Source organism: Phymastichus coffea, unplaced genomic scaffold (genome assembly GCF_024137745.1).
Source record: "Phymastichus coffea isolate CEN01 unplaced genomic scaffold, Cenicafe_Pcof_1.1 PCOF00059, whole genome shotgun sequence".
Lineage (NCBI taxonomy): Eukaryota > Metazoa > Arthropoda > Insecta > Hymenoptera > Eulophidae > Phymastichus > Phymastichus coffea.
In genome coordinates this window covers 15,279-27,268 of record NW_026706870.1, presented here as the reverse complement: position 1 = coordinate 27,268, position 11,990 = coordinate 15,279, and the positions used below count along the sequence as shown (strand labels likewise).

General features: G+C 42.1%; 3 protein-coding genes across 12 annotated transcripts; all 3 read right to left on the bottom strand.

The window, feature by feature from the left end:
• Positions 1 to 9: 9 nt before the first annotated feature.
• On the bottom strand, positions 10 to 1,151 carry LOC131666491 (uncharacterized). Its single transcript, XM_058939208.1, has 4 exons — positions 929 to 1,151; positions 714 to 846; positions 571 to 637; positions 10 to 488 (listed from the first exon to the last, which is right to left on the bottom strand). The coding sequence occupies exons 1-4, from the start codon at positions 1,062 to 1,064 to the stop codon at positions 225 to 227; spliced, it is 600 nt and encodes a 199-aa protein (XP_058795191.1). The 5' UTR covers positions 1,065 to 1,151; the 3' UTR covers positions 10 to 224.
• Positions 1,152 to 1,287: 136 nt separating this feature from the next.
• LOC131666582 (uncharacterized) lies at positions 1,288 to 3,790 on the bottom strand. 4 transcript variants are annotated; one of them, XM_058939385.1, is made up of 7 exons: positions 3,762 to 3,790; positions 3,318 to 3,414; positions 2,131 to 2,320; positions 1,929 to 2,070; positions 1,752 to 1,854; positions 1,569 to 1,686; positions 1,288 to 1,500 (listed from the first exon to the last, which is right to left on the bottom strand). In XM_058939385.1, the coding sequence occupies exons 3-7, from the start codon at positions 2,267 to 2,269 to the stop codon at positions 1,430 to 1,432; spliced, it is 573 nt and encodes a 190-aa protein (XP_058795368.1). In that variant the 5' UTR covers positions 2,270 to 2,320; positions 3,318 to 3,414; positions 3,762 to 3,790; the 3' UTR covers positions 1,288 to 1,429. The 4 variants fall into 4 exon arrangements, with proteins under 4 accessions (XP_058795368.1, XP_058795366.1, XP_058795367.1 ...); XM_058939383.1 differs by lacking the exon at positions 3,762 to 3,790 and adding an exon at positions 3,679 to 3,722 and having other exon boundaries at positions 3,318 to 3,567; XM_058939384.1 differs by lacking the exons at positions 3,318 to 3,414; positions 3,762 to 3,790 and adding an exon at positions 3,115 to 3,235.
• A 940-nt stretch (positions 3,791 to 4,730) lies between these two features.
• Positions 4,731 to 11,846, bottom strand: LOC131666580 (membrane-associated guanylate kinase, WW and PDZ domain-containing protein 1-like). Of its 7 annotated transcripts, none has more exons than XM_058939379.1 (10): positions 11,553 to 11,846; positions 11,323 to 11,460; positions 10,087 to 10,406; positions 8,241 to 10,019; positions 8,029 to 8,176; positions 7,656 to 7,943; positions 7,292 to 7,573; positions 7,056 to 7,226; positions 6,843 to 6,980; positions 4,731 to 5,787 (listed from the first exon to the last, which is right to left on the bottom strand). In XM_058939379.1, exons 3-10 carry the CDS (start codon positions 10,395 to 10,397, stop codon positions 5,641 to 5,643), a joined length of 3,264 nt encoding a protein of 1,087 aa, XP_058795362.1. In that variant the 5' UTR covers positions 10,398 to 10,406; positions 11,323 to 11,460; positions 11,553 to 11,846; the 3' UTR covers positions 4,731 to 5,640. The 7 variants fall into 7 exon arrangements, 6 of the variants coding, with proteins under 6 accessions (XP_058795362.1, XP_058795361.1, XP_058795364.1 ...); XM_058939378.1 differs by having other exon boundaries at positions 11,614 to 11,846; XM_058939381.1 differs by having other exon boundaries at positions 8,241 to 8,610; positions 8,674 to 10,019; positions 11,323 to 11,843.
• Positions 11,847 to 11,990: the final 144 nt, after the last annotated feature.

Below are 11,990 nucleotides of genomic sequence, written 5' to 3'. Positions count from 1 at the left end.
TTGCATTGTCGTTAAAACAAATTCATTTTATTGCTATTTTTAAACAGTGGATACTCTATTGTGTAAATTTTGTAAAAACATTAGTTTATTTATATGATCAGCAAATGAGAAAATCAAGAAATATTTACATGATACAAATACATAATATGCAACACAAAAGAAATTAAAAGAGTTAGTTACCTTAATATATTTTCCCTAGCTAACCTACTTAGTTAACCATTGGACTATTCTTTGTCTTTTTTTAAGACCTTATGTGTATTATCAGTATTATCAGTCAAGTTCACTTTGTCTGATGTTTCATTTTGATATTCATTCTTGCAGTCTTGCAAAACACAATCTTCTAAGTTGATCAAGGAATTTTCTTCTGTCTGTTTTGTTAATTTAGACTTTTTTGGCATATCATTAGTGCAATTCATTTTGTTTGACGTTTGAGTCTTAAGTTCTTCTTTGTTGACTTCCACAGCACTATCATTTTTCCTTTCACATTCCTCAAAAAAAAGTATTTATCAGTTAAACATTTAATAATGTACAAATATATTTTAAAACTGTATTCATTTTGTTCTTGCTTACTTTGAATAAACTATCATTTGGATCATTGACAATTCCTGTGACTTTGGCTAAAAGGTCTACTACACTCCTGAATAATATATATATTAAAAGTTAGTGACAATAACAAAATTTAAAAAAACGCTAGAAAATGTAATTATACACACAAGTTTTCTTTAGGTATTTCAATGGGTAAATCATCAGATATAATTTTATCAAGAGTTTGTTCAATTACACATTTGCTGGCCATTAAATCATCTAAACTATCAATTATAGCATCAATCTGTTTTTTATTATCTTCTGCAAAAGTTAAAAGTTTAGCAGTTTATTGGTGATGAACCATCACTAACACAATAACATGAACAATAGTTACTGAATTTACCCTTTAATTTTTGTAAATTTTTATGCAGTTCTTCAAATTTCTCGTCTTGTTCCTGGAAATAATTTGTTTTATCAATTTCAGGAACATACTCATCTCTACTTTGCTCAAAAAATTTATCTTTTGATAAATTAGACATTTTCAAGCAATGTTTAATTTATTTTATAAAAGTTCATGGAAATCACTGCCGTAGAGGTTATATATTCGAAAAATTCGTTATTGATTAAAACAAATACATAACCTAATATCTAGCTTTAAAGTAACCTAAACATATGATCAATTATAACGATTCAAATAAATATATTGTATATAAATATTTTATAAATATATTGTAAAGATTCAAATAAATACATTCAGTATAGTCAGTTTATTTAAAATATTTTTTTTTATTTACATTTACATTTATATTTAGGTAGAAAACAATTTTTCTTGGTTTAAAAATTTTCATCAATACTACAGTCAAGTACAAAAGCTATCAATATTTTTTCATAACATTATTATCATTCATTCTTGCTCAGTAATCGTGGAAAGTTTATACTTTTGAGAGTTCTCTCTTTCTAGAGATTCGGTTTTACCTGAAAAAATATTTGATTTTCACTAATAATCTGTACTTTTTCTAAAAATTATATTCAAGACCAATTACCGGTCAATTTTGTACTCAAAGAATGTAGTAAATATACGCGATTGGGTAATGCCTTAACTATGTTTAAATCAGTCTTATACTCTTGTAATTCTTGTGCCACATTAGCTGCATAAGATACCTATAAGAGATATTGCATGATTATTTAATGAACTGTATCGTTGTTACAGAAGATTTGGTACTTACAACATCTTCTTTAATTTGTTCAGGAGAAACTTTATTTGGGTCAGTGATAAGTTCAATGTTGTTCATGAACTGAATTATTTTATTCACTAAGTCTATGGCATTTCTGTAACATAAATAAATTAGCTATAATAAATTGTTTACATTGTTTTAATATTTTAATAAAATGATATAGCTTACTCATGTTGTTCTGGAGGTAATGGAAGACTATCAACACTATCAAGACTATTTATTTTTTTTAAAGCATTTTCGATAATATCATGATTGGAAATTAAATAATCCAACATTTTTGTGATATCATCCTTTCGTTTTATAACTTCATCTATTTACAAATAATTTCATAAAATTTAAATAATCTTATATCTATTTAGCAATTTAATACCTTCAATGTGTTTTATTCTTTTAAACATTTTTTCATATATAATATGTTGATTTTCGAAGTCTTTTTTAGTTTCCTTTAGCCAATCTTCATCTTCTTGTTTAAAGTCAGCAATAAGTTTTCTGATTCTTGACAATGACATTTTTAATAATAAAAGTCAAACAAAGGTTTTACTTCACACTTTTTACAGAATCTAAATTAATTAACACAATCAGATCAATTCATTAATTTTTAGTTCAATTGGCACTTTTTCGTGCGTCACCGATTGTTCGGAGAAAAATACAACAAATTTAAATTTTCTGAGGGCGCTGAGACCCGATTAGTATCATCTGGCTATATAGGCTATAGCATATGCTAGAAAGAGAACCGCGTTGCCAGACCCTCGCGAAGACAGCCCGACAAACATATAATGTAAAAAAAGAAAATCATCATATCTTATTTATTTTTAATTGTACATGATAAAAAACTAGTTATTTTTAATTGTACCATTTTAATTTTGCCAAAAATTAGCAACAAAGGGTATTGAATATTTGCCTTTAATATATTGCCTTTGGAAGGAAAATATTTAAAAAATGAAATGGCAGAAAAATTGTACCTTCTGTAAATTAAATTGTACCATCCGTAAAATAGCATAAATTTACTTAGAAAATAAATAATATGAAAACAACCAATTGACATTTATTATGAGTAACGTATCCGGAAGTACACTGTGCGCATGCAGTCAATTGGTTGTTTTCATATTATTTATTTTCTAAGTAAATTTATGCTATTTTACGGATGGTACAATTTAATTTACAGAAGGTACAATTTTTCTGCCATTTCATTTTTTAAATATTTTCCTTCCAAAGGCAATATATTGAAGGCAAATATTCAATACCCTTTGTTGCTAATTTTTGGCAAAATTAAAATGGTACAATTAAAAATAACTAGTTTTCTATCATGTACAATTAAAAATAAATAAGATATGATTTTCTTTTTTTACATTACATGTTTGTCGGGCTATCTTCGCAAGGGTGTTGCCAGGCTTGTGAGACTGGAGTCAAAGAAAAACGAGAAAGTTGTGGTAAAAGACGCTCCGATTCGTTCCGATGTTGCCGACTGCGCTCACGGTTGGTAATATTTGCTTTATACGTTTGGAGTATACATAAGCAGTTATACGGGTTCATATTCGAAACAAATGTATTTCTTACCGCTTGCAGGTTACTAGCGCCATCTGGTTGCTGGTTACACTCTTTCTTTTGGTTTGTCTAGTCGCCGGTCGGCAACCCAAACCAAGTTCACCAGAGGCTTTATGGCAGATGTTTGAAGCACGCAAACGTAATTTAAATGAGTCAAACAAAAGTTAATTTGAATCATCGTTTATCTTTTCAAGATTACAAAATAATTCGACAGTGGACAAACCTATCTAACGCCACTAACTCAAGGTGGATGTACAATGTCCTTAATAAAAAATAGAATAATCGTTAAATGCTCTTCATTAAAGAAACTCGCATACAGTCAAAACACTCGAGACAATTACAGTTAACATGAAATATCGTAACCATCTCTCACCCATAGTTATAAGCGTTTAGGCTGCTAGTCACAACCGTATTTTATTTATTTACGAACTTAACATCTATATTACGTGTAATTACCAACGATAATTCCTGCTTCATAATAGCTGGCGACCTTAACGCCAAATATAAATCTTAGGAGACAGTAAAGCTAACCCACGTGGAGATTACATGTACAACTAGATACAAACAAAAGCATTAACTTTCAGAGCTAGACTATACACCCCTAGCGCACCGACCTTGAAGATACAGCCAATTCTTATTTAGATTTATGTATAGCTGACGCTCGACTAGATATCTTCTCTAACTTAAACAAAAACAAAGTCGCTGCTCTCGATGACCCCGGTGATCGCAATGCCATTCAATTTTACATAAATTTTCACTCGGTTACTATTTCGCTGGAACATTCTGCCATCTAGCCATCAGAAAAATAAACTACAAAAATACTGGAACAAATTCTGCCACTGTTTAAACGCTAGTAAAACATTGATTATTCCAGCTAAGATTATAATCTAACTAATCAAAAAATCGACGTCTTGAAGAAAATCGAGCATTAACTATAGAGATTTTAACACCTTTTTTCCGTAAATAAATTCAGTATAAATAACTCAGTTAATGATAAGAATGCGGCACTATGATCCACCTACTTATATCCGAATAAGACCGAAATCTTTTTACTGCAAAAGGCACTTTAAAACAATTTTAAGTAAATTCAAAAATAAAACCTCAATCGATAATATCGATAACATTCCCAACGTAAGTACTAAAATATTTCACCGACAAATTCATTGATCACTATACCATCAATAACTTAATTAACAATTACTTGATCCTACGTTGGAAACAAGCAACAATTTTATATTTAAAAATGGAAAAGATCCGCTTTGTCCCGCTGGTTGTTTTCTTTCGAACCCAGGCAGGGTTTGGATTTTATAAAAAGCCCTCTAAACTTCTAAGCCGACATTAAAATGAAGAAATTGAATGATTAAATATTTTCTAAGACAGCGGCGTTACACAAAAACAAAACAATCAAATTATTATAAACTTGTATATTTTTTATTGCTCACAAATTTCAATGATTGATAGTACAAAGAACTTTACATATGTTTACATAGATAAGTTATTCACAGTTTTTATTACAGATTTAGTTTAATTGAAAACATTTCGGCATCCGTCAGCTTACATAGTAGCTAGGCTCATTGAAAATATTAAAAACAATGTACCGATTTTGCTTATGCGTGTCCTAGAATAATATTCGAGATCTAAAGTACAACGTTTGCTCAATGAATTTGTTTCTTCCTTGTAAGCTCTTCTTCGTCGTTTAAAAATATAAATTCTATAGCATTTTCAAGGGAAGAATAACAATATTTTCTTACTTCCTATGCCAGTAAATTGATTTTCAAAAAGTTTATGATTATAAGCTCTTATCGTTATTATTATAAAAACAGTCGTATTACTTATTAACATAAAAAATCTAAATACGTCATTTGAGTGCATTCTTTGGTGACGTGAGCACTGAATGCGTTTTAAAAAGATGGCCTGTGCACTCAATAATACGAGATTCTTATCGACAAGGTAAACGATGCAAATTGCATTATAAAAAAAAACAAGAAAATAAATGATTAGGAAGTGAGACTTGCAGTGTTTTCAAAATCAAATGATTATTATCTACAGCAATGCACGATTACGCAAATACTGGAAACAATTAATTATCGTTCAGTTCTCCTTGGAGTTTGCCATTACGTTTACATAACAGAGAAGCGCTCTCTGTAACAAGTATCAAGCTCGTTCATTCGCTTACAAAGGATGTAGCTCTCCCGAATAAATGCAACAACAAATTGTTTTAATAATGATATAAGTTTCACTCAATAATACGCAAAGTCTTTTAATTTCTTCTAGAATTTGTAAATTGTGTCGTAAAAATTGTATAAGGCGACTAAAGTTGGCATTGTTTTGAGATTCACGTTGGGCCACTCCTTGACGAGCAGCAACAATCTAGCGATAAAGAGAGTCGATTTTTTATCGATCGCCTCTCGTTCAGCTCAATCCTGGGCATATGATTCGTATCGTCTGCACGATTGCTCATTTGGTCGAGCCTGACAGAATTCTACAACGTGAATTTTATCAAGCTTCAACAATGGAACTTTATACTGAAGATATTATTAATCAGAAAAAGTTTCCAAGACTCTATTTCCTCATTCATCAGATCATTTTCAGGTATTAAAAATAGAGGTATTAAAATATCAAAAAATAGTTTCTTTATAATCCAAGAAACTTTTTCGCTAAATGAGCCAATATATAAAATTTGCATATTCCCCAAAAAAAAGACAGTGACATTAAATGAGACGCAAATATTGTAGTTAATGTTACAGAACACGCGCAAGGCACACTTTTTTTTCATTTTATCACACGTGTTAGTCAGATACATAAATCGTTAAATACATTAGTTGCATAAAGCCGGTGGATGTAAAATGTACTAAAAAAGGTCAATTCCGATAGCAATCTTTCTAAGTTAAAAACTAAAATGCAGTGATTCGTCACACAAGATTTATTGAGTTATACGCAAATGTATCGTGGAATTGATTGCCAAATGAACTGTTGAATAAAGTAGCTAATGTAGCTGCTAGAATGATTGCTATGAGATGGAAACTATTTTTTCAGACCATCCTAGAGTTCAAACACTTTCGGTGTTCTTTCATTTACGAATTAATAATAAATTTTGCTAGATATCGCACTGAAAGTGTTCCTAAATTTTTTTATGATGTATCGAAATAACAATTGTGTTCCACTATTACTTAACTGTAAACATCAATTCGCATGATACTATTTTTATTGTCTGCGTTCGTAAAAAAACATGTAGAAAACCTCGGTATACTGATAATATTCAGTATCTCAATGATTTCATATAAACAACAATTAAATGTAAAAATAAAAGACAAAACAATAGTAAACATATTATATACAGAATGTTACGATGTCGAACGATAAGACTATCATCATAAAAAAATCGATGCACATTAGATCACCCCTTCATAAAATTCATGATACATACATACAAAGTACGATGAGATTGAGTCGATGATTGTTATTTGTGTTAGCTTGGTTTTTCTAAAAAAGTTCTCTTTAAATATTCATGTCGTAGAGATGTGAAGGAGCACCTACCACTAAAGGCATTTGGCAACCGCCTCGTCGCACCAATAAACGAACTGTTGGTCCCCCATTCCGTATTATTTCAATGGCTTCCGTGTGAGTCATGTTTTTGGTATTGATGCCATTAATTTCTATTATTTGATCACTAACCTAGAAGACAATATTTTTGCTTAACAAACGTTCATCGTAAAATTTCATAGGTTTTACGTTAAAGTTAATGCATACCCTTAATCTATTGTCGATTGCAGCTGGTCCATTTTCTGCGATTTGCAAGACAAAGAGCGGCATGTTTTGAAATTCTCGGCCGCCTCTAATACTAAAGCCGAATCCACGAGTACCTCTGGTTAATTCCACGGCATGATATTGTCCTCCATCAGCATCGCTTGCTATTTCATCCTGAAAAAAATTAATAATTAAAATAACGCCAGTAAAAAGAAGTTAAATGCCTGAATGACGTATACCTTTTGAGATAGTGAGGTATTGCTGCAGCAATCATCCAGTGGATATCCAATAGTTAAAGTGACTGAATAACCAGAGTCTTTGATAAGATTGACGATGTCCTTATGGCAGGCATTCGTTATATCGACTCGGTTGACGGCTAAAATATGATCGCCAACATTCAATCTGCCACATCGTTCAGCTGGCGAGCCTTCGATAATTCTACCAATTGTCGAACCGGCTTTGTTAACTGACGAAATGATAACAAAACCGAAGCCTTCGTTTTCCATTCTAGTCACAGTCACCTACAAAGATTAAAGGACATAATGAAAGTATTATTTATTTCCTTTCTCCAAACCAAATGAAAATAAGACGATAAACACTAACGTCATATGGATACTGCACATGGGCAACGGGTCGACATCCGTAGGACGAGGAAGACGACGATTGGACGTTATCACGCATAAGATGCTGATGGTCTTGAGTGGCGATGCGTCTGCGAATGCCAAGCGTGACGCGGCCGTTCTCGGCTGCGGCGATCATCAGTTGCACGACACGATGGTGTGACGAGTTCATGACGCTCTCGCCGTCGACCGACATGATAAGGTCGCCAGTGTTAAGGCGGTTGTCAAGGTCGGCCGCACCTCCCGGGACTATATGCCCTACGGATACCTGCTGGCCAAGTAAGAGCGCACGCCGCCAATTTGAGATCTCGACCGACTGATAGATGAGAACATAAGCGATAGTGTGAGACACCAACCTGAGATCCTTCCTCGGTGCCGCCGACTATTCGAAACCCGAAGCCGGTGTCTTGTCTGACGAGAGTCACCAGGGTCTCGATCCACTCAATGTCAGGATAGGAAGGGCAGACCAAGTCGTTTCCAACGCTATTTCCGTACTGCCCGTATCTACGGAGCAGAGTTTTGTTTTGTCCGAAGTTTGAAGCAGACAATTTGCTATAGAGCTGCTTACCTCGGCATAATGGAACTGGAATGAGGTTGCTCGTGCTCGAAGCTTGTGGTCTCCTTCCTCTTGTCCCAGATTTCACCGGTATCGACGTTTTGCTCTTGGCCGATCATGGCCGCATAGGAGCTATAGTCCGCGTGCTCCGGATCGTAGTGCAGCGGCGATTGCACGGCATAGATGTCCTTGTAGTAGTCCGTAGCGGCCGTCGTAGCTGGGTGGTGCATGCCGTTCTGTTTTGCCATGTGCATCGGGTAATGATCCACGTGCTGCTGCGACACGTCGATGGCATAGACATCGCTGTCGTAGTTGAACTTGTCGCCGTTCGCCGCCAGCCACTCCTCGCGCTTCATTGCCTCCCGCAGAGACTCCTCGGCTTCTGCGGACCAACTGCGCAATGAGCCTCGCCGCGCCAAGGCGAAAACGAGAGAGGCGCACTCACCCGAGAGATTCATTGCAGCGAAGTCGTCGGACAGGTGGGCCAGGCTCGGCTTGTAGGGTAGCTCGCCGTAGGCGTAGAGCCCGTGGTCGTAGTCGAACTTGTAACCAGCGTCCAGGACCTGTTCGTGATGGTCGAGGGACGACTGCTGCTGCTGCTGCTGCTGCTGGTGCTGCTGGTGCTGTTGCTGCGGCGGCGGCGGGGGCGGTGGCGGAGGGGGCGAGCCGGTCTTGAGGCGCGTGTCGATGAGCGGCGTCTTGGCGCGCTGGGGCACCACGGTTTTGGCCTGGGTGCTGTAGGCGTCGGCAGTGGGCGTTTTGCTGCGGAACAGGCCGTCCTTGATCTCCTTGAAGCAGTCATCGGCGTCCCGCGGGCACGGCTGCAGCCTGCCGACCGCGGTGGGCGTGCGCTGCACGCAGATCAGCGCCTCCTGATCGCGGCAGCAGTCCTTCAGCACCTGCACCACCTCAGCGTGGCACATGTCGCGCACGCCCACGTCGTTGATGCTGACGAGGATGTCGCCCTCGAGCAGGTTCTTGCAACGCTCGCGATCCAGGATCTTTTTGACCTTCTGGCCGTGGGCCGAGTCGGCGATGGTGAAGCCGAAGCCCGCGAGGCCCTTGACCACGGGGATGCCGAGCAGCTCGGGGCCGCGCAGCAGGTCGGCGCTGGCGGGCCGCGCGGCAGCCGCCTCGGGCTCGCCGGCGCAGAGGTCGGGCACGGAGCCGCCGGGGCCCGGGGCTGTCTCGGCGCCCAGCACGTCAGGCGCGCTGAGCGCCAGCGTGCTGACCACCTCGGTGTTGGGGTCGTCGGGGTCGAAGGGCAGCGCGTAGCCGCGGCAGACCTCGAGCTCGACGGTGTCGCCCACCGCGATGGCCTTGAACACGTCCACCATGTCGTTGTGGCTGAAGCCCAGCACGCAGGTGTCGTTGACGCGCACGAGCACGTCGCCGGTGCGCAGCTGGGCGTCCAGCCAGGCGGGGCTGTTGGGCACGATGCTCTTGATCTGCAGGAAGTCGGGGGCGCGCGGCGCGCCCGCCTCGCCGGCGGCCTCCTCCGCGCCGCCCACGATGGTGAAGCCCAGGCCGCGCGAGCTCTTGAGCAGACTGGTGCGCAGCCGGCGGCCCTCGAGCGCCGCGGGCTCGGGACGGCGCGCGCGCTTCGCCTGCAGCACCGGGTTCTCGTACTGCGTGCGCCGGTTCACGTGGTCGATGAAGTACGTGCCGTAGAGCTGGTCGTCGATCTTCTCCCAGCCGTAGGGCAGCTCGTCGTCGTGGCACTCCTCGAGCGAGCGCTTCTGGAACTTGGAGAGGCGCGGGTCGAGCCAGTGCGAGGTGCCGGTGTTGTGGCTGCAAGCCGAGAGCGAGGGTGAGCGCCTGCGGCCGGGCCCGCGGCGGCCGCGCCGCGACTACCTACTCGATGAAGTAGACCTCGCCGCCGTCGGTTAGCGCCTTCTCCCAGTTGGCCGGCAGCGCGCCCAGCTGCTCCTCGCTCACGCAGGCTCGCTGGCGCCTAGCCTCGGCCGCGCCGTCCTCCTGCTGCTGCTCCTGCGCGTACACGTAGGTCGGTGGCAGTCGTTGCGTCTGCTGCTGCTGCTGCTGCTGCTGCTGCTGCTGCTGCTGCTCCGGGCCCGCCATCTCCGCCAGCTCTCTGCTCGTGCTGTCCGAGTCCTCGGCGCTCTCCTTCGCCATGCCGTCGTCCTCGCCTGCTGCCGCGTAGCGGCTCATCGCTCATCGCTGCAAGCATCGAGGGGTCGCCCCGTTCAAGCCGCTGCCAGTGCGAGCGCCGCGACTTTCTAGCGCGCTGCGGAAGCGGTCGCGTGGGAAAAGGGAGCCCCGGTAGAAAGCCGCTTTCCCGGCCGCCGACAACATCCGTGTCACCGCGCGGGGAGAGGCGCGCCCGAGGCAGCCGGCGCCGCCGCGCGAGCATCTGCGCGCTCGGCGGTCCCCGCCAGATACCCGCGCGCGCGCGCGCCAGTATCGAGCACCTGTTGTCCGAAAGGGAAGAGAAAAAGGGAAAAAAAATGAAAAACATCTGCGCTTGCGGCCCGGTCGGGCGCATCCGGCGCTCTTTGCGCACAAAGGGCGCGCCGAGTGAAGAGCTGCCCTGGTACGGGGACCCCCTCGGAGACAGACGCGAGCGAGTTATTTCGGGCTCCGTCGGACGTCGCGGCGTGAACGCCTACATGTCGTTCCGCGAACGCGGCGGACGCGATTTGTTTACAGGTAGCTCTCGAAACGCAGCGCGCGCGAGTACATTGCCCCGACGCCTGCACTCACCAGCTTTTCTCGCGTTGATTAAAATTTAATAGCGTGCTCTCTCACTCCTCGCGGTCGCGAAGGACGTGCTGTTGAACTCGTGAGAGCTGCGAGTTTGATTTCGCACGTTGAACAAGAGAGAGAGAGAGAGAAAGAGAGAGAGAGAGAAAGAGAACGAGAGAGAGAGGACACTTGTTGCACCGTTCATACCAACTTGGACTTATTGCCACTTCTTCCAACTACCACATCTCGTACCCTAATAAGCTCCGTTATCCGAATAAGGCAGTCGCTCGAGCAAGTCAAGCAAGCGGAGAGAAAGAGAGAGAGGAGAGAGAGAACGTGTAACGAGAGCGAGTGAGTAACAGAGACGCGATTGCGGCGAGTTACCACTCACCTCGTTTGCTCTTGCTCGACTGCTGCTGTTATTGATACTGCTGCGGCGGCACGGCATCTCGTCTGTAACGAATAACCAGGCATACCAGGACGCACTGGCCTGCACTCTCGCCAGCAGCACAATTCGTTGAGGTTATGCCTTGATTCGTCAAGAGACAAAAAAGAAGGAGTGAGAGGGAGAGAGAGAGAAAGTCGAATGCCGAGGCAATGAATCACGAGGCTACTATGCACCAGGAGCCGTTGCGGGCATCCCTCTGATCGACACCGTAAACGTGCGCGTTATGGAACTTACACACATACGCACGCGCACTTGGCGATTCTTGTTGCTCGTCACTGCACCACTTGCCTGCGAGGAAAACTCAACTGAACATACCAACCGAATGACTTGCCGACAACACACTCTCACTGGCTCGAACAAGGACCGAAAGATATCTGATCCGAGTGTGTCTGACACTGGCCGCGATGTGCTGTACCTACATACGCATAGCTGCGCAGGCTGCGCTGGCAGCTGTGTGCGAACCCGCCCTTCCCTTCTGTTCCCTTCTCTGCCACACTGTTCGTCCACGTTCACCGCCGACCGCGTTCATATGTGGACGGTGCTGCTATCTGTTTGCTTTGATTTGACGCCCCGTCGGCCCCGTCGACATTTTATTACCAACCAAATATCTT